The sequence below is a fragment of the Accipiter gentilis genome, chromosome 23 (genome assembly GCF_929443795.1).
Source record: "Accipiter gentilis chromosome 23, bAccGen1.1, whole genome shotgun sequence".
Lineage (NCBI taxonomy): Eukaryota > Metazoa > Chordata > Aves > Accipitriformes > Accipitridae > Astur > Astur gentilis.
Genome location: NC_064902.1, coordinates 11203925 through 11224507, shown reverse-complemented (window position 1 = coordinate 11224507; position 20583 = coordinate 11203925). Strand labels below are relative to the sequence as shown.

The window sequence follows — 20583 nt, the reverse complement described above, 5'->3', positions numbered from 1 at the left end:
CCCAAGGACACGACAAGATGGATTTGATGCTGAACCTTCAGGGCCAAGTGAACCTGAGACAGGCAAGGCCACCCTTGCCCGCTTTCTCCAGGCCGTTACCTTTTCTTTGCCGTTGGGTCTGGGTGAGGGAGTTCTCATCCCCGCTGGTCAAGGCCAGGTCTGGCTGATTATTGTTGGCCGCATCCTTGTTGATGTCGAATCCCAGCTTCCGCTCGGAGCCCCACTTCTGCAGGGAGCAGGGGTGAACCTCGCACTCGCCCAGAGCTGGCCAGTATGACATGAGGTCATTGCCATCCACGTCTGGCAAAAGGACAAAGCAAAACAGGCCCCAGGGAAGAGGGAGAGAATATTTCTGTGAGCAGCAATCGAAGCCATCACAAGACACGGTGTGGCCCCCCCAGACCTGAGCTCACCCCTTCCCCTGCCAGAGCCCCTGGGACTTGCCTTTGGGTGTGGTGTTGGCAGGGTTAGTGAGGAGGCGTTCGCTGTGTGCCGCCCGCTTGAACTGGCGCTGGAAGCGGCCCCGCAGGCGTACGTTCTCCTCGCTCTCTGAGGATGGGATGGAGAGGCTGCGCTCTTCATCTAGAGACAGGTCACTGTCCGAGTCTGAGTCCTGGTCTGTAGGGACAGTGTGTATTGGAGACACATTTGGAATGAAGGTGGGAGAGGCTCCCTGTGGCAGGGCCAGGAAAGCAGAACCACCCCAGGGCTGACCACCCTCGTGAGGACAACAGCCTGCCTTACCCCTGACCATCTTTCCCTTGGCAGCAGCCTGTGCCTGCTCCCTTGCTTGGCATCTCACTGCACCTCCCCGTAAGCAGCTGCAAATAGCCATAAGATCCCGTTTGCCTCCTCTTTCTCCAAGCTGAGCAAGCCCACCTGCCTCAGCTTGCCTGTCCCACACCCCAGCCCCAGCTGCGAGGGTGGACCCTGCCAGTCTCACTCCAGTGAGTCAAAGGCCCATGCTGCACTGGGGAGCCTGGTGTCCCCAGGGACCCTGCAACAGCCTATGCCCCTCTCTTGCCTCCTCCATTTCTAGCTCCTTGGAGACTGGCTATGCCCTTTGCCATCTGTCTGGGAGGAGGCTGTGCTAAGTGACACAGTTGCTACCTCTCCCTCCTATCCGCAGCATGTTTGGAAGTCACAGCTGAACACGGGGTGAAGGATGTAACTGTACATCCAGCCAGAGCCTGTACTGGGAAGAATTTCCTTAAGCCAAGAGTTAATTCGGGATGCGCAGGGTTCGCCCCAAACCCAGGCACAGGGCTGACTGAGCCTTACCTCCCCCAGCATCGCGGTGGAACATGGCCACATCGATGTCCGTGGGGCCAGCATGAGACAGCAGGCTGTGATCTAGGGCCGAGCCCTGACGTGCCGTCACGTTATCTCTGAAAGATAGGAGGCGTGAACAGTTAGAGCGGCAGGACAACCTGGCTCTGCCTGGGCACTCCCGGCACCCCGGAGCCCTGCGCCGCTCCCTACCTGAGGTAAGCCCGCTGGCTGGAGTGGGTGCGGGCAGAGCGCACGCTGCTCACCGATGAGATGGTAGAGGCCCCCAGGGTGATGCGGATGAGCCCGCTCTCCTCAAACAGCGCTGTGTTGTTGTAGGCGTTGGGGCCCTGGCAAGGCAGGGAGAGAGGGCATGTGCCCTGTTAAGAAAGTGCCACAGCAGCCCAGGGGATGGCCTTCCCACCTGCACCTGCCACCCCCCCTGGGGAAGCAGGGACGTCCCCGTCAGCTCCTGTCCCAGGCAGGCAGCCTGTCCCCAGATCCCTGGGCTGCTCCCACTCTTGCCCACCTGCGTGCTCCTTGTGGCCTCCTCGCTCTGCCCCTTCTTGCCAAGGCAGGCCAGCTTCCAGGCCTCCCGTACCTCCTCATTCAGCACGCAGAACAAGACGAGCACAGCCAGGCCCTGTGGGGAGAGATGCAGTGAGAAATAGCCCCTTGCTGCCAGCTGACCTGCTTGCCCGCAGCGCCAGTGCCGGGACAGTCCCCAGTTCCTCCAGAGCCCAGTGTGTTGGCCCTGGTGGCTACCAGGATTGGGATGCACCAAAGAGCCCCCCAACACTGGTCGGTGCTAACCCCCATGGTGGCCACGGGTAAGGGAGGGAAGGGTGGGATGTCCTCCTGGCTGGCAGTGGCCAAGCAGCAGCTGGCAGGGTCTCCTGCAGCAACACCAACCATGGTGGTGGCAGGAGGTCCACAGGGTGCTGCCGTGGGTCATATTTGGGGTGTTCAACACCTCCATTGCAGGCCGCTCTTTTGCTCTGCCCTTTGAGAGTATGGAGGCCCCTTCCCTCCAAAGATGGTCCTTGCTGCCCCATGGATGTCACCTTTGAACCAAGCACCTTGCAGCCACCTCCTGCTCTGTGCCACCACTCACTGTGGCCACAGCAGAGAGGACTGGCAGGAGTCACCTGCTGCTGCAGTGGTGACAGCAGAAGGGATAAGGAGCCCAGTGGGACGCTGGAGGCTCAGTGCAGGACACCCGCTCTCCACAGATGGCCATGGGGACCACAGGGATGCTCTCCTGGGCTGACCCGTGCCCTCCCCTGGCAGAGGCCGGGCAGTTACCTGGAGGCTGCAGAGGACAGTGTAGAGGTAGTGGAAAGCCAGGACACTGTTGTTGACAGCCAAGAGGCCAAAAAGCCAGGTAGTGCTAATAACTAGAAGCAGAACAAAGGAGCTCCGTAACGTCATGCTGGAGAGAGAGAGAGAGAGAGAGAGAGACAGACAGGCACACAGACACACACCGATAGGTTAGTGCGTATTGTTAATCTATAGTCTAGTGCTCACAGACAGAGATCCAGAGGGGAAAGCGCACTCCTGCTCAGCCCTCCCTGCTGTGCCCAGCACTGTGGGCACATCCCTGCACAGCTCCCCCTGACTCCCAGGCCTTCCCTTCTGGATCACACATGGCAAACACAGAAGCCCAAATGACACAGGTGATTTGGAGCCACAGAGAGCTGAGCCAAGGTCCAGAGATGGCCCAGGAGGGAGCAGGGAAAGGTCTCAGAACGAGTATGTAGGAAAGGAAGGAGGTGCTGAGAGTCAATAAGGGCAGAGTGTTGAATCCAGGCAGACAAAATGGGTGGCTGTGAGGGCAGGTGGTGAAGGGGGACAGACTGGCAGGACAGTGTGGAGATGGGGATGTAGGAACAAAATGAATGGACAAAGTTTAGGAAGGGTTAATGTGGCTGGCAGGTGTGGGAGAGGAGAGTGGCTGCAAGGCTGACACTGATGCACAGAAAGGCACTCTGCGATGGTGGAAGAGGGAGGATGGTCACTGAAAATGCTAAAAACCATGAGCCAGAGGAGCTCTGCTGGGAGTTTGGCCACTAATACTCACAGAACCGATTTCTTCTTGGTCTCCTTTTGGCCTGGGGAACAGGACATCTTGGCCACAAGCAGGAACATGACCCCATTCATCTGAAAGCGTTGGCACTGATTAGAAGCTGTGCCAAGGGCTGGTTCTGACCTGACATCCCCAGCATGGAGTGTGGGCAGACTCCAGGTCCACCAGGCCCATGTGAACATCCCCTCCTTTCCCCTTTATGCCTGAGCCATGGCCTCCCCCAGGTTTGGCTGAAGCAAGGAGGGACAGAGAAAGGGCCTCTAACTGAGGAAGGAGAGTACAGAGAACAGGGCAGGCAGTGAGCAGCTAAGGAAGGGGCAAGTGCCCACGGTGCAGAGAAGGGAGGCAGGAGAGGGCTGTGGGTGAAACAGGACAGGGTTTTACCACAATGACGACAGTAATGGGGCCTGCAAAGCTCCAGACCAGCTTATCATGAATGGAAATCCAGCAGAAGTCAGGGTTCCCGTAGCCCTCAGGATCCAGGCCAACAGCCAGCCCTATAGGAGGAAGAGAGAGGTCAGGTCCAGACCCAGCAGCCTTGGACTCATCCAAGCCATATCGATCCCATCCCAGCACTGAAGGCCATGAAGGGGCTCTCTCCCCGCCACAGGGGAAAGAACCAGGACTGCGAGCCCCAGCATCAGGGCCTTTATTTCATTTTCTCCAGGTGTGCCTGACACAGCACAGCTCAGCCAGCATTCACTGCCAGCAACAGGTCACCCAAGCATGCAGGCTTGGGAAACCAGGAGACCCTAACCACAAGCCCTGGGACAGCATGAGTCCTGTGCCCATCAAACAAGCCATGGGGAGATGCGCTGAGGAATTAATTCTCCCTAGGAGGCAAAACGACAGCCCTTGATACGTGGTCCCCAGCTGACCACCACAGCACTGCTTGCTGCCAGTACTGCTGGCCGTGGCAGGCCCATCCTTAGCTCTCCCCACTGGGTAAGTGAGCCGGGCAACACCAGGGGATCAGGAGGCTGTTGAGAACTAGTGCTTTTGGCATGGCTGTAGGACAAGCAGCTCCTACCGGTGATGATGGCGGGCACTCCCCAACCGATGGCATAGTAGAAACGCATGGCTCCAAAGTTGACATTGCGGGCTTCGGTCTGCATGCGGTAGATGTGGAGGCCCTGGACAAAGAGCCAGGCGAAGGTGGAGAGGAAGAAGCAGTGGAGGAGGATGGCAATCACAGTGCAAAGAAACTGGGGAGACAAAAGCCACTCAGAGATGGTCCCACTGTGCCAACGCTAACTGCATCATCCATGCCTCGCCCCCAACCCCATGGGCGTGCTTGTTTAAGGGCACAGACCTGGTTCTCAGTACGGTTGATGCCCAGGAGAAAGAGCAGCTCAGAGAAGAAGAGGGTGACTGATATGTTGGAGTGGATGCCACGTGTGTTGGACTTGAGGCCTTTGAGGCAGGTCAGGAAGGAGAAGGTCAGCAGCAGAGCCACCAAGGAGAGAGACACCAAGGAATAGGTGACAATGGCCAGTGTCTCCAGGTCACCTTCCAGTTGCTGCAGCAGCAGAGAACAAAAGGCAAATGGCAGCATTAGGGAGACACGGGAAGCCTACTGAGCTCTCAATCCCTACTCATGTCCCACAGGGAATTTTCTGCCTGTCCCTGCTTATTCTGGGACCCAGTGGCTAATAGCTACCCCCACCGCCCACAGCCATGCAGGCTGAGGTTACCTCTCGGTGCGAGCTGTCCATCAGAACCCCAAAGGTGCCAAACTGGGAGCACTGGCAGTGGACATGTGTGGTGTTGCGGTACACAAGCTCGCAGTCCCTGGCTGTCCAGAAGCCAGAGGGGTTGGTCCTGCAGCCACCAAAAAGCAGAGTGCACTTAGGAGAGAAGACAGATGAGTCTGGAGTGCGGGGAAGGAACCGCAGAGTAGAGGGGTGATTGGCAAGGCTTTTCCACCAGCAGATGTAACTGCACTCCTACAGCTGAAGTACTGGAGCCAAAGCCCTGCAGGGACCCTGCTGTGCCCTCCCAGCAGGAATGAACCCCCTGGGAGAGGGCAGAAACCCCCACATCCCCGTGCTGCCCAGGTACGCAGCCTATCATGGCCAGGGAAACTTGGGGAATGAGGAGGTGCCTGGGGAAAGCAGCTCAAAGAGAGTGGCCCAGCCGTGCTTGACTCACGGGTTGGAGTGGTTCCACTGGACGCAGAGAGGTTTGCTCCTGTTGGCTGTCTCCAGCAGGTGAAATTCCAGCACGAGAGGGGTGTCCAGGGGCCCCCGCAGGAAGGTGTGGTTGCTGAACACAGACACACTTACGATGGGGGAGTTCATCACAGGATTCTTGGGAAGCCTGCAAGGAGCAATGGAGCTCTACCATCACTGTGCCTGGCAGCTGCTACCCTCTGGGGACTTCCTGGATGCCCTGCGCTGACATCTCAGAAGGAAGAGCTCTGGCCAGCCCACACCAAGGGGCTGGGAAACATGGAGCAGAGCAACACCAAGGTGGGGAACAGGCAGAGCAGCGCAGGACCGTCTGGCTGGGAACCAAACCCAAGCCATTGCAGACTCAGCAACTGCTGGAGGGAGCAGAACAGAGTCCAGCCAGCCTCTCTCCACTGGTGCTTGTGGAGGGCAACAGGGAGCAGGACATACCTGACACTGCGGCGATCCACCTGGTAGCGTGCAGGCAGCAGCCCCCCCAGGGTGCGGTACATGATGAGGATGATCACAGTGAGAGCGGGCTCAGGCTCTGGCAGCGCCTGCCTTGGGGAGGAGTTCTCCACAGTGTAGTTCCCTTCGCCCCCCGCCAGCGTGGGCACTGCTGTGGGGGCAGCTGAGGCACACAAGGGGGTGGTGAGAACAGACACACACATGCTGCTCTGAAGGCAACTTGTGAGGCCATCAGGAGCCTCTGGGATGTGGTGAAGTCAGAGGCTCTGGGCTCTCAGGGGTGACTTGTGGACCTCTGACAGAGCCAGGTCTCAGCAGGGGTACATGCAGACTAGATGACCTTTAAAGGTCCCTTCCATCCCAAACCATTCTGTGATTCTACAGCTTCCCTGCCAGCCAGGCCCACCCACGCTGTTCCTTGAGCAATGCTCACATGCTCACCTTCAGCTTTCGGGGGGCTCAGCACTGACAGCGGCAGCACAACGTGGGTGTGGGGGTCCCAGGCCGGCTGGCCCCGGAAGAGGCTGCTGTGGTAGCGAGGGTAGCGCCGGCGGATATGGGAGTGGTTCTCCATGCGATCGATGCTCAGCACTGTGGAGGAGCAACGGAGTGAAAGTCAGTTCTAGGATGGCCACCTGGAGAGCAACCACGCTCCAGGGCACCCCAGATTTGAAGTCACTGGCAAAGGGACTGTACAAGCCGCAGGCTGGATTGTGGATATGTCCCGTGTTTGGGCATTACATGAAATCCCAGCACCCACAGTGCTCTTTCCAAGCCCAGATCCTTGCTCTGCCAGACTATTTCTGCCACTGAGGCCAGCAGCTTTTTCACTAGAGACTAGGAGGTAACTGGGAGCAGGCAGCACACTCCTGGCTCTGCTGGCTCTTGGTGGTCTGTCAGCTACTCCAGACAGGGATGGGACCAGGACATCTCTCACAAACACCTCCCCATGTTTGAGAGCCACCAAGGATGTTATCAGCACCCTTGCTGAGGTGAAGTAAGATGAGGAGAAGGGGACTGGGTGTGATGGATGAGTGGCTCTGCATCGGTCTAGCCAGACCCCATCACCGGCCAGATCCTACTCACTGATGTTGGGGGTGACGACGCCAACAGGGTTGAGGTAGGTGAGTTTCATGTTGCTGGCCAGCGTGCCTGAATAGTCCCGCAGCTGCTCCATGAGGCTGGCACTGCCGTGCTCACTGTGTGGCAGCATGGCCCAGTGCTCCCGGTTCTCGGGTGCCAGCACGGAGCTGCCTGCACGCAGCAGGTTCTGCATGGGAGAGACATGGGGGCAGGGGGTGAGGGGAAGCGCTGCCTTTGGGCCTTGTCCTGACCATCTCCAGGCTGCAGCACTGTGCTCTCTGCCCAGCTTGCTGCACAAGGGCTTGGGGAAGAGGGGTATTTCTGCTGCAATGGGCCCCCACCCTCAATGCTCATTACCCAGTGTCCTACAGAGAAATCTTCCTTGCACCCCTGCCATGAGGGACTTGCAGGCAGCTGAGCAAACCCAGCTCTCTGCCTCACCTCATCCACCCTGTGCTCCAGCCCCAACCACGTAGGTGGCCTCCACAGGTCTCGCTCCTGTGGGTCAATGTCTGTGGTGGCACTGGGGAGTCCAGTGCTCCTGACATGGTCTCACAACACCCTCGAACCCCTCAGGCTTGGGGTGGCTGATAAAGAGAAGCAGCATCAAAAGCCAGTCTGATCTGGGGGAAAGACTCACCTCATTGAAGTGGGCATCCTGCGTGGCTGTCAGTCCAAAGCCACGCTGCCGGCTCTCAAAGGCCATGAGGCGGGACAGCAGGCGGAAAGTGATGTGCACGTCATTGCCAAAGTAGTGGTCCATGTGGTCCGTCACGGCCCGGAGCCGGTGGGCCAGCTTCTTGGCTTCAATTGTGTTGAGCTCAGTCTCGTTCCTCTCCAAGCCCTCCAGCTGCCAGCAGGGAGAAAGGAAGGGATTGAACAATTAAGCAGGTTCCTCACTGGGAAACTGGGATGCTGCAGGCCCCGCTGGACCAAGAGATTATTTTTGAAAACATGGCACAAGCCATGGACGCTCGCAGTGGTGGTCAGTAGAACAGGGAGCATCTCTGGTGGACAACCAGCCTCCAGCAACACACCAGGCTCAGCTAACCCAGTGCTGTATACAACAAAGGCCAAGGCGATGAATGGACAGGGCAAACATCTAGCGATACTTCCCTGGAAACTCTCCTGGCTTCAGTTACAATTCAGCCTAGGTGCAAGTGTTTAATAAACTTGCCTGGATATTTCAAAGGGATTTGTCACTGACAGAGTCTGGGGGCTACAGATGTCCCACAGAGCAGACATCCCACCAGCTTCAAACAATTCAGCCCTGCTCAGGATTATTTGTTTTCCTCTCAAATATTGGGGTAGGACACAGGTCGCTTCTGATGGGGTCACTCAAAAGATTCAACTAAACCAAAGCAAACTTCAGTTCAGACCAGTGCTCCCACAGGATGGGTTTGGGGACAGGAGATGAGAAGAGAAAGGTGCCAAGCACTGTGGCAAAGCCCTCCCCTACTCCAGGTGCTCAATGAGAGCTGAGCTCTTTGAAACCCAACTGTGAGCCCTTGTTTGTATGGCTCCTGCCCTGGCAGGGCTGCAGAGCTGAGAGGGGATTACCAGCATGGAGAGCTCCTTGAAGGCAGGCGAAGTGCAGTTGAAAAGATCTGGCTCCAGCCAGCCCTTCTCCTCATCACAGTGTCTGATGGCTGCACCTAAAACCAGGAGGAAGGGCATGTCTGAAATTCAGCAAGGGATACATGGCTCCCCTGCTGCATGCCCCCAGCAGGGACTCTCTGTACCAGTTAATCCTGAAGAGCAGCACCAGCAAGCGATGGGGAGGGCCTGTAACACCCCAGGGCCGTCCTCCTGCTTTGCACCAGTGCAACCCATTCTACCCTTGGTCTGCATCACCTCAGCAAGCTGCTGCCATCCCCTCCCTCCAAGAGCTGGGTTCCTCTGTGTGCTTCTGGGCTGCATCACACCAGGTGCCATCACACAGAATTGCAAAGAGGAATAAGTGACTTGGCAGGGCTCAGGCTGGAGAAGCCTCCGGTTGCTGGTGGGGACATGTCTGTGTCCTTAGGGCACATGTGACCCCAAACTACTTAAGCCCATGCAGCTCTAGGCATCCCCTGGCTGACAGCCTGCAATGCCTCTAAGGTCCTGCCTCTCTCTACAGGACAAAGTCACGCCAGGATGACAACACCCCTGCTGTGGGGCTGGCAAACCCGCCCCAGAGATGAGCCCCTGCAGTTGAGTGGGATAGAGGAGTGGGATCCAGCAGTGTGGGTTCAATACCCAAAGCAAGACCCCAGTCCCTGGCTGAGGTGCAAGCACTACTGCACAGCAATGGAGACACCAGCAATGAATGGGATCAGCTGTTAACCACCTGCAAAAGCATTGCTGAAGCCAACACGGACAGCAGTATCCTGGGCTGGGAGTGTCACCACACACACTTTGAGCAAGAGGAACCCGGACAACCCCAGTGTAGCCAGCAGGACTGTGGACCAGGCCCTCCCAGGGAGGGCACCAGGAACCTACCCAGGTGCCCATGGCTGGGAGAGGGCAGCAGCATGGCCAGAGCGCAGAGAGGGAGCCTGGAGCAGACTCCAGTTGCTGCTCAGAAAAGCCCCAGTGACTATCGTGTCCCCTCCCACCATCTCCAACTCCTACCTGTCCTCTGCAACCACCTTTCCCCCAGCTGCAGAAGCACAGGGACCAGTGCCATTGCAGCTGGGAGCAGGGAGAACAAAGAAAGCTCCAGACTGCTGGCCCTCCCCCAGCAGAGAACAGGGATCAGATCAGCTGCAGATCTGGGCAGGATCTGGCCACCAGGTCCCTCTGCCTCCCCCTGCCAGCCAGGCAGAGGGAACAGGACCTTGTGCTGTGCATGCCCATCAGTTCCTGCCCCCATCCTACTGCCCCCCGGCTCAAACAGCTCCCACTTTCCTCCACCCCACGGCCATTCCTCCATGGCCTTCCTGGCCTCACCACCCATTGCTCTTCACCAGCTCCTTCCCCTCCCAGCCTAAGCAAGCAGGTACCAGCCCGGGAGAGCCAGCATCCATCCCAGCCGGGGAGCAGAAAGCGGACCTGCCCAGAGCCAACGCTGCAGGCTCAGGACAGCGGGTGGCAGGGGCTGCATGCGGCTGCAGCCAAGTCTGTGCTGGTTAGTGTGCTGGGAGCAGGGAAGAGCATGGAGGAGCGGTGAGGCCAGGCAAAGCATTGGGAAGACACTCGGCAGCTCCAGAAGCAGCGGGGAAAGCGCAGGGGTGTGCAGGGTGCCAGGCAGGAAGCAGGGAGGGAAAGCCGCGGGGCGCAGCCCTTACAGCACAGGGGGAAGGAGATGGGAACAACCTTACCTGCACCCCTCAAGCCTGAGCACGGAGGGCGAAAGAACCGGGGAGAGAAGCGACAACAGTTAGGAGCCGAACCTGCCTCCTCCTGGGGCGAACGGCTGGAGAAGGACAGGGTTTGTATTGTCCCCTGGGGCTTGCGCTGCCCTACAGTCCCAGACACCCTGCTCACTCCTTTGCCATCACCCAGGACGGCCTCCTCCAGCTCGGGACGTTGACTTCTACCCGAGACACTCACCTAATGGCACACTGTGCCCTGCTCCCCTCACAGTGCACACCAAGGATGGGGCCAGCAGAGACACAGCAAGGCACTGTGGGCACCGAGCTGCCGTGCCAGGCCTAACCCCAGCCTCAAGCCCGCTGAAACCAAAAAGCAGCGGGGAGAAGGTGGGGACTGAGACCGAGGGATCAGCACAGTCCCAGGGCTGGGTGATGGGCCTAGACCCCACAGCCTGTTCCCAGCCCCGTGGTCAGCCCCCTCTACTCTCCTGCAGGCTATGGCATTTTCTCCTTCAACTTCCTTCTCCCAGCCCTCAAGCCCAGCTAAATGGGACTGGGACAGCACAAGAACAGAGTGATATTGCTGAGGCTGCTACAGCCCCTGGGAAGACAGCCAGGCTGCCCCCTCCCTTCCCCATCACATCCCCCACTCACCCAAAGATCCTTTGGGACACAGCACTGCAGCTGAGAAGCCAAACTTGGTCTGGGGCCACCACACACCTGCCTTCAGGCTTTTGGGGCAGCCGTCGTAGAGCACTGTGGAGACACACACACCAAGGAGTCGGTCACAGGAGGAGGCCACTGACGCCAAGCCCCATGGCACCAGTTCCCCACTGTGCCCACACTCACCCTCACAGCCACTGGGCGTCACCTCGGCAAAAGGGCTGTCGCAGCTATTGCACTGGCGCCCGATGACCCCGGGCCGACAGTGGCACCGGCCTGTCTCCTTGTCGCAGGAGCGTGAGGTGGACCCCACGGGGTAGCAGTCGCAAGGCAGGCAGGTGTCGCTGCCTTTGGGGCGGTAGTGGAAGTCCTGGGGGGAGACAGGGACAGCTATCGGATAGCCCATAGGGACAGCAGCTGAGGCCAGCACCTGGGCAACCACTGGAGCCAGGGCAGAGAAGGGCGAGGCTCTCCTGATTTTGCAAGCACCCCCACTGTCCCCATCATCACCGTGCTGGGGCAGGAGGGCCGCACAGAATTGCTGAGTGGGGCTCCAGCCCAGAAGCGGGCACACAAAGGCAGGCCTGGGCAGCTGCCAGGCCTTTGGAGGGGACAAGGAACAGCACCAAGGATGAGCAGGGCTCCAGGCAAGCCATGGGCCACGTCCCCATGGGCACAGCTGCCCCTCACCTTGCAGTGGCACTGCCCGTTGGTTTTATTGCAGTCGGGGTCAAAGCCCTTGTTCACATCACAGTTACAGGGCCCGCAGGTGGGGTTCCCCCACCAGCCCTTCGGACACTGCTGGTCCATCCTAGGGAGAAGAAATACCTCTGCTGTTACAACAACCAAATCCCCCAGGCCTTCTCCTCCCAGCAGCCCAGCTGTTCAGCAGCTCCAAGGACCTGGCTGGCACCGAGAGGTCCCTGGTCACATAGCCAAGATGAGAGGGCAGCACAGAGCCAGGCACGGAGGCCGTGGCCCTGCCCTGTGCCCCGCATCTCACCTGTGCTCGCAGTACTGCCCAAAAAAGTTCCCTCCGCACTCGCACACGTAGCCCAGGGGTGAGCCTGGCTTGCGGCGACACACCGACTTGTTCTTGCAGGGGTTGAGGTGACACACATCCACGCAGTCCCCTCCGTAGTACCCTGAGGTGTGGACAGAGAGCACCATGTAAAGCAAGCACCTTCCCCTTGAGAGGTGCCAGAGCACCAAGGAGTGGATTCAGGAGGCTCAGGAGGGATTCTGAAAAATTAATGCATGTCTGACAGGGATGTGACTTGCCCAAGGGACGGACAGGAGAGCAGTCACAGGCCAGGAGGGAGCCACATGGGGAGAGGAGAAGACAGACACACGTGGAGAGCAGAAGGGTGGCAGGGCGCTGCAGGCCCTACCTGGCTGGCAGACGCAGGAGTAGCTCTGCCACTCATCCTTGCAGACGCTGTTGGCCGGGCAAGGGCTGGAGTCACAGGGGCTTGGCACACTGCAGCCAGCCTCCACCCGCAGGGCATGGCTGGGCTTGGGCAGCACGGTCCCAGTGATGCTGTCACCCAGTCGCACACCCTGCAATGCAGGCAACAAATTCACGGTGAAGCTAGGACAGGCACATGAGGGTCCAGTCCTCCTGCCCTCCACAAACCCCCAGGGGCAGCCAGCCGATGTCATCCCTGCTGTGTTGATTTATGGCTGCCCTGCAGCACTTCAGAGCCTTGAATGCTCAGAGGGAGTGTCACCACTGGGAGGGACACTGGCAGCAGCTGCCAGGCCTGTGTTTCCACCCCTCCATGTAACAGACCCACTGGAAAGGGAAGGCTCAGAGCAATTGACTCACCTGTATGCAGCCCCTCAGCCCGTTCTGCACCTCACCAGAGCCCAGGACTCCCCCTACGTGCAGGTGTTTCACCTTCAGGCCATGCAGTTCATTTCCGACAACCACTGTATCCTGCAGAAGCAAAGGGAGTAACATGGGGCAACTGGCATCAGCCCTGCCCCAGTCCTCTCTGAAGGTGTAGCGGCCCAGCCTGGCCCGTGTATGCCAAGCATCCCTCACAGTTCCCATCCTGGTGCTGGGGTCTCAAGCAGCACCTACCTGGTAGAGCCCAAAGTCCAGGGTGAGGGTGATGACGTAGCGCGAGTCTCGCCCACTGTGGACATCCCGCAGCTCCAGCTGGAGGTCGTGCCATCTCCCATCGCTGAGCCGCAGCTGGTCCAGGAGGAGGCTGGTGCTGCGCCCAGACCCCCGGCTCACCATGAAGGAGAGCAGGCCCCCAGCCAGCTGCAGAGAGGGAACCAGCAATGGCAGCAGTGAGCAAAGGCCTCACCAACTCTGGCTGCCTCCAGCCTACCCTCCCTCTGAGGATGGGGAGGGAAACCCAGCCCTGCTAAACACCTCTTCCAGCAACCACCCTCTGCCTGGGCTGGCATCAACATGGAGGGCAGGGTCCTCCCGATCTCCTGGGGCGGATGGCAGTAGAGGCTGCAGCTGAGGCTGTGGCCCTACCTGGCAGAGCAGGGTGGTGTACTGGCCAGCATGGGCCTGCAGAAGCACCCCGTCTGGCTGGCGTGTCCGAAACGCCAGACCCAGGTACCACGGCACTGAGATCTTCACATCTGTCTTGAAGTCCCAGGTCAGGACACTGTTGCCCTGGAAATAGTGGGCATGGTGCATGGCTGGAAAGGAAAGTGGACGTGAGGAGAAGGGATGGGCACTACACAGGGAGCACTGGATGCAGGGACAAAAGAGCTAGTTCACCTCGCACGGACCCCTTACTCTGCTTCCACAGCAACCCCCCCAGTCTTGCATATACCCACCCTGCCCACACCCAGCAGCGCCCGCTCACTCACGGTGGCGGCAGTCTTTGCCCCCGAAGCCAACAGGACAGAGGCAGGAGTAGGTCCCCCAGCTGACAGAGCAGGTGCCGCCGTTCTTGCAGGGGCTGGAGTCGCAGAATGTGTGCTTGGCATGGCAGCCTGGAGGTAATCAATGTCACCCACATCAGCCTTGACCTGCTCACCACCTCCCCCCAGCCCACATGGAGAGGCACCACTGCCCACCAGCCCTTTCCCTGGTTGCCAGAGGGGGAAGCCCAGCCACTCAGTCTCTCTGCACAGGCCCTGCCTGCTCAGAGATAAGGAGCAGCAACAGCCTTGATCCTTATGCCACAAGAAAGACGCTGCAGAGCTGGACTGATTATCTAGCATCTCCCAGCCAGGCCAACTATGCAGATTCTGCACTTGGGATCAGGGGACATTCCCAGAACGTTAGCTGGGGTGGGGACTGGCTCATTTAGGGAGGAGGCTCTGTTCTCCAATAGAAAGCTTCTCAGATCCAGCTGTGCTGCCATGACACTGTTAGAGCCTGGCAGTGCTGCTGCGTGAGCAGGAGATGCTATTCCCAGGGCAGGGGCTGGCAGGAGCAGAGGCACTGGTACCTGCAGCAGTTCCATTGTTGGCGATGTAGGAGGCCAGATCAATGCGTTTGCTGTCGATGTATAGGTCTCTCATGCATCCCACAAAGTCCCGGTGAGTGACAGGGAAGTTTTCTGGCAGGTTGGGGACCCCTCCGAGGAGCAAAGGGCCTGTGAGGTCCAGGGACCTACAAGGAGAGAAGCCCAGGGCTTTAAGAGCCACAGCAACCTCAGGCCGACCAGCCGGCTCCCCAGCACAAGGGGCTGGGAAGCAGACATCCTTGGGGACAGGCAGACACAGCCAAGGTCCCAGATGTGAAGGGCTGACACCGCAGGGCACCCAAGTGCCCTGCTCCTTTCCCCGCAGCAACAGTGCCCAGCAGTCCCCAAGGAACTCACTTCTTCGAGCTGGTCTGCACACCCTCTGCGGCACAGGAGTAGTTCCCGATCTCACTGCCAAACTGCAGGGCCACTGAGGCATCACATTCATCCACTGTCAGGATGGCCACCTTGTCCTTGGAGGGGCCCTGCACCACCCCCAGGGCGCTGACCTTGGGCTGAAACCAAATGCAGGGCGTTAGCAGCACATGTGCCCCCAGACCCAGGCACCCAAGGGCTTGCACAACAGCAAGGAAAGGGCCTGAGCATGGCCCACACACCACCACACTGCTGGAGGTGTGAGCGAGGCAGGAGGGACATCTCCGGCCAAGCCCAGCAAGCAGCACCAGAGATGGACACGGGCAAGGACACTGCATAGAGTGCATTCCTGCAGCCTCCAAGTGTGCTCCGGAGGGTCAATCTCCCCTGCACCTGGCTGTCTGCTCCACTGCACCCACCCCCAAGGGCTGAAAACTACCTCTACCTTCTCTCCACAGCCTCCCCTGTGGGGCAGAGCCAGAGAACAGGAGAGCCAGAGCCACTCACTCAAGCCTCACGGGGAGACACCCACACGCACAGGGAGACAGCTGGGGCACACGTACCTTGTTGTAGTAGCGGAGCTGCAGTGTGTGCCACTGCCCATCACTCACACCCCCCGGCAGGTAGGGACTCACCACTGTGCTAGACTCTCCTGCGGAGACAGGGATGATGGGATGCTGAGGGAAGCCGGACAGACCTCAGACACACCTGCCCCTCCTGCAGGCACCAAGCCCACCGTGCTGCCAACAACCTCGTGCAGGGATAGAGAAGGGCTTCAGGGAGACAAGCTCAGCATGCCGGCCTCTGCCTGCTGCAGCCTTGCAGCAGGAGTGGGGAGGGGGGAATTACAGCCCTAGAACCGGTCGCCAGCACCCCGGGATGGCTCCTCTGTCCAGGCGGATTGCCAGGGTGCTGTGGCACTGTGCATCTGGCCCTTGCTAGCCACTCACTGCTGAGCCTTGCCCTGAGACCAGTGCAACCAGAGCTACGGTAGCAGGACGGCCACCAGGCACTGCATGCAGAGGAAAGGGGAGGAGCACCGGACCCAGGACGGTAGAGAAGCCCCAGTTGTTAACACAAGGGCCCAGTGCTCCTGGCAGATCATCCTGACACACCTCGGGGCAGGCAATATGGGCACAGCAATGGCACAAGGCAGCAGGGATGAGACCGAAAGGATAGCGAACACCCTCCCAGGAGGGTCCTCCTCTCCAGACTGGCTCACGGCAAGGCAGGAGGTGAAGCTCACAGTGACGCAATGGGGCAGAACAGCAGTTGGAGACCCCAAAAGGGTTTGTGCTCACAACACCCCTGCTGCACATGCACTCCTAAGCCTAGGGAGAGTCCCGAGACACACACCTGCCTCCTGTGCCATCCACTCACACTCACCAACACCTCTCTCAAACCCACCTCCCTTAGCACAGGCTCCATCCAGGCCAGCACCCCCTCTCCCTGCTCAGCGCAGGCCTTCTCGTAGCTCCCACAGCACAAATCCTGTGACAGGCAGGGCCAAGCTTACCTGTGGAGTATTTCAGCTGGACCTGCCCCTGGATGATCTCTACCGCCAGGAAGTCGTGCCTCTCGTTTAGGCGCCCATTGTAGAGCAGGAGGCCGCTGGGCTCCACGGTGCTGAACCTGGGGCAAGGGAGGAAGCGGGAGGGCAGGACGGGCACAAGGAGCACACGGAGAACCCCACTCTCCCGTGGCATGCACCAGTGTCCCAGCACAGGGACAGGGTGAGACCTGGGCCTGGCCTCAGGTCCAAGCCCAGCTGCGAAGGGGCTGAGAGCTTGATCCAGCAGATGCTTTGGGAGCATGGGGGCCTGGCGTGGAGGCAGAGAGCTGGCAGCAAGTAAGGGCAGAGGCACTGAAGGAAGGGATGAGCTGATGCCAGGGGAGACATGACAGTGTAGATTCAGAGCCCTTTGGCTAAAGGCACCAGGGCAGCCCCGTGGCAAGGCAAGGCTCATAACACGGGGGTCTGGAGAGCATCAGCAAGTCCCTGGACAGGCCCAGGGCGCACAAGATCCACCAGAGCAGGGCCAGGTGAACTGGTGGATGCTGGTGTCCAGTGGAGGAAGGAGAGGACTCACGAGAGGGCGAGGGTGAGGTGGAAGCGCTGGCGCAGGCCCCGGAACATGACGAAGGATCGCGGTGGGAAGGAGCGCGTGGACACCTCGCAGAAGGGTGTTTCGAAGCCGCCTGCCGGGCACTGGCAGTGGAAGCCCCCATCAGCTCCGTTGGTGCAGGTGCCACCGTTGCGGCACACACCAGGCACGCAGCGCCCCGAGCGGCTGTCCACTTCGCAGTTCTCGCCTGGTGGGGAGCAAGACGAGAGGCTTGGGACATGTCCCAGCTGGGGGGCACAAACACAGTGGCCACCCATCTACTCCTTGCCCTGGAAGTGCAGACCTCAGCCTGGGTTTGGGGCAGGGCAACCAAGGGGCAGGAGTTTGTGGGGCAGCTGGGAGTAGGCAAAAGCTGTGACAACCCAGGTGTCACCCAGGTGTTCCCCAAAGTAGCCAGCAAGCTAGCTACCACTGCTGGCCCTGCAGCAAGAGCCACTGGGCTGGATGGGATGCCAGCTCTGGCTGAAAGGGCAAGTTTGGACCCAGGATGGCATGGGAATGGGACAGGAGGGGACTGGCCACAGCTGGGCTGCACAGTCCTAAGGATGGAGAGGCAAGGACAAGATCAGGGAAGTCCTGGCAATGCTGAGAGTGCCTCCTTGGGCACAGCCACCACACAGGCCTGGGACAGGCATTGCAGTCCTGGCTCTGGGGTATGGGGACAGCCCAGCACCACTGAGCTCCCCTGCCAATAGCTATGAAAGTCTCATAACAGCACCAGGAGCCTCCTAACCCTGCATGCAGGCTCTGACATAGGAGCAAAACCCAAGTGGAAACCAGCCAGATGAGGGCTTGCACCTTGCTGGCACCGGTAACAGGGATGCCCCAAGCCAGCTCAGCAGTGTAGTGTAGTGCAGTGCAGTGCAGTGGGTCTGGCCAGCCCCTTTTCCAGTGCTGTTCTTGCAGCATGCAGGGAACCACTCAGCTGCTGTCCTACGCCCGGGGCCCTGCTCCCATTACTTGCTCCATGGCACGCAAGGAGGATGAAAAGACAGCGTGTAGTGACAGGGAAATGAGCTCATTAACCCTTCTGCTAATGGCTGTTCACGCTTCAAATGCTGGGGGTTAATTACCACTGACTCTTCTTATCTCACCAGGAGCCACCAACAGGAGAGTGGCTTCAAGGCAGCCATCTGCTGCAGCGCTCCCTTCCGGCAGGGAGGGCAAGGCAGAGGCTCCCTTCCCAGTAGCCACAGGCCACCTTCCCTCACGCCCAGGTTGCCAGTGGCCAGGCATGGGTCTCCACAGCCTGTTGGGGACTTGTGGCAACAAGACACTGGCCGGCGCAAGGATTCCCCTCGCGGCTAGGACCAGATCTGCCTGGATCAGATCCTGCCTGTTGGGGCAGCTAGGCCCAGTCTCCCCTTCTGGTTTGGGTGGGCAGCAGCTCACCCACCGCCCATGGGGCCAGCGTGGGTTCCAGACCTCTGCCAGACCAGCTGAAGACTGGTACAGGCTGAAACCAGTACCTCCAATGGTCCCAGAGCCCATCGCCCCCACTGACAGGGGCAGGGCCAAGGAGCCTCCTGTGCCCCAGCCTGGCACGGTCCAGCTTGGTCCCCCTGCTCTGTGAAAAAAGCTGGGAGGTGGTGGCCAGGGTGCCCAAGAGCCCTCCATGCCACCTCCCTACAAGACAGATTTCTATGGCAACCTCAGCCCTGCACATCCAGTGCCATGGAAACACGGAGAGGCGGGAGCAGAGCCAGGCCTCTGCAGGCAGAGAGAGGCTCTGACACCCGCCGCCCTGCTGGGAAGAGGACCCCACCATGGTGCCAGCAATGCCAAGGGACCCGCTCACCCATCCTCCCGTGGCCCCCAGACCCGGGCACTCACCGCTGAAGTGCTGGCGACAAATGCACGTGTATCCCCCCTCCTTGCGGGTGCAGATCCCGCCGTTCAGGCAGGGATTGGAGTAGCAGAGGTTGATCTCCGTTTCGCAGTAGTCCCCGGTGAAACCCTGCGGGCAGCGGCACCGCAGGCCAGTGATGGGGTGGATGGGCCGAAAGAGTGTAGAGGGGGAGGCGATGAAGGGGGCTGAGCTGTCAAACTTGAGGACGGAGATGCACTTCATGTAGTTCTGGCAGGGCTCCCGCAGGCAGACGTTGTCGTCAAAGGGCAGTACCTCCAGCATGGAGGCGCCTGTCAGTGCCATGCGCTTCATGTACAGCTGCTCCTGCAGCTCCTCCGAGCTGAAGTAGCGCCCACCCCGTGGCGCCAGGGCCGAGAAGCTGACGTTGAGCACCGTGCCGCCCACATCCGTGTCGTTCTGGATGTTGAAGATGAAGATGTCCTCCTTGGGTGTCGCGAGCACGGTGGCCACCCCTTCCAGGAACGTGGACAGCAGCGGGGAGAGGAAGCGCTCCTGCCACATGTTCTCCAGCCGCACCGTGATGCTGTTGGCCAACATGTCCTCCGTGATGATGATCACCCGCAGGACGCACTGGGCCGTCACGCTGTGGATCCCATCTGCGGGAGGGAACAGGGAGATGCTGCAGGTCTTTGCCTGCTGCTTGGAGGGTCTCCTCCTTCCCACCCCAGGGCAGAGCCCTGCACCCCAGTGCAGCCCCCAAAAGGCCCAAGTCCTTGGCTAAGGAAGCTTGGAGCCACAGCCCCAGGGGCTAGCAGGGTGCCACCCGGGCTGGAGGGGGAGCATCGGTGCAGCTGCACCTTCTCCTTATCCTCAGGCTCTCCACTGAGATAACTCTCAGGTTTCCTCCCCGTCCCAGATCTCGGGCAGTAAACTGAGCTCTCAGTAACAAAGATGCTGGTGAGATTCGGGCAGAAGGAAGTCCCAGCAGGAGGTTGGGCAAACACAGGAGCCGATGCCAGGGCCTGGGGTGTTTTGCTTCCCCACTGCGCTCTGTCTGCCTCCCCCACACAGCCTTTCCCTGCACTCTCCTCCTACTGTTTCCTTCCTCTCTCCTTCAGTGTCTCCAAGGCTTTTGTGCCATTCTCCCTGCTTCCCCCCTTCTTATCTGCTCTGCATCTCTTCCTCCCTCAGCCCATCTCCGGTTTGTTTAATTCTCTTTAATCTTTATTTTCCTTGGAAACAAACTCCCTTCTCTTGGGACCCTGCACCACACGAGTTATCTCCCGGGCATGAACGCAGGAGTGTGCCCGCCTACACTCTTCCAGGACCCTGGCCATTAGAAGCATCTCACCCCCACGTTAGGCACACTCACGTGCCAGCAGCTCAGGCTGCAGGGGTGCAGGCAGTGCAGCACCAACCTGGACTGGCAATGGCACAGCTCCCACCACAGCACCCATCCCAGCAGCTATGAGATTTGAGGCCCCCTGCCTCACCCCACCTACCCAGCTTCCAGAAAGCCAACAGATCCTGCTACCTTGGAGGGTCATATCCTGCTGCAAATTAGGAAATACTGGCCAAGATGGGCGCTGGACAGACAGACAGACAGATGTGACCATGTTCCTAATTCCTCCAGGACACCCTGCTACAATCACAGGCAGGCACAGAGCACCCCTCCCAGCAAGACAGACTGTAATTATCCCAGCTGGGGACCTGCCAGGCAGCAAGCCCCATACCTTGCTCAGATAAAACCCCTATCGGTCCCTTCCAGAGCACAATTGCACCAGCCC

General features: G+C 59.5%; 1 protein-coding gene across 1 annotated transcript in view; it reads right to left on the bottom strand.

Moving 5' to 3' along the window:
- The window catches only part of CELSR3 (cadherin EGF LAG seven-pass G-type receptor 3), a 34802-nt gene that overhangs the window by 4200 nt on the left and 10019 nt on the right, over positions 1-20583 (bottom strand). The window contains exons 2-34 of the mRNA XM_049826329.1: positions 18820-19452; positions 16951-17173; positions 16377-16492; positions 15424-15512; positions 14843-15000; positions 14468-14631; positions 13881-14006; positions 13537-13706; positions 13126-13311; positions 12868-12978; positions 12431-12599; positions 12043-12184; positions 11730-11850; positions 11226-11409; positions 11031-11132; positions 10383-10397; positions 8638-8732; positions 7718-7927; positions 7081-7264; positions 6436-6585; positions 5977-6157; positions 5507-5674; positions 5050-5176; positions 4668-4874; positions 4386-4560; positions 3740-3852; positions 3350-3429; positions 2575-2701; positions 1799-1912; positions 1483-1619; positions 1282-1388; positions 445-618; positions 100-300 (exon numbers count right to left, since the gene is read on the bottom strand). Coding sequence (XP_049682286.1) covers positions 100-300; positions 445-618; positions 1282-1388; positions 1483-1619; positions 1799-1912; positions 2575-2701; positions 3350-3429; positions 3740-3852; positions 4386-4560; positions 4668-4874; positions 5050-5176; positions 5507-5674; positions 5977-6157; positions 6436-6585; positions 7081-7264; positions 7718-7927; positions 8638-8732; positions 10383-10397; positions 11031-11132; positions 11226-11409; positions 11730-11850; positions 12043-12184; positions 12431-12599; positions 12868-12978; positions 13126-13311; positions 13537-13706; positions 13881-14006; positions 14468-14631; positions 14843-15000; positions 15424-15512; positions 16377-16492; positions 16951-17173; positions 18820-19452 — 5259 coding nt within the window. The remainder of the gene's footprint in view (positions 1-99; positions 301-444; positions 619-1281; positions 1389-1482; positions 1620-1798; positions 1913-2574; positions 2702-3349; positions 3430-3739; positions 3853-4385; positions 4561-4667; positions 4875-5049; positions 5177-5506; positions 5675-5976; positions 6158-6435; positions 6586-7080; positions 7265-7717; positions 7928-8637; positions 8733-10382; positions 10398-11030; positions 11133-11225; positions 11410-11729; positions 11851-12042; positions 12185-12430; positions 12600-12867; positions 12979-13125; positions 13312-13536; positions 13707-13880; positions 14007-14467; positions 14632-14842; positions 15001-15423; positions 15513-16376; positions 16493-16950; positions 17174-18819; positions 19453-20583) is intronic.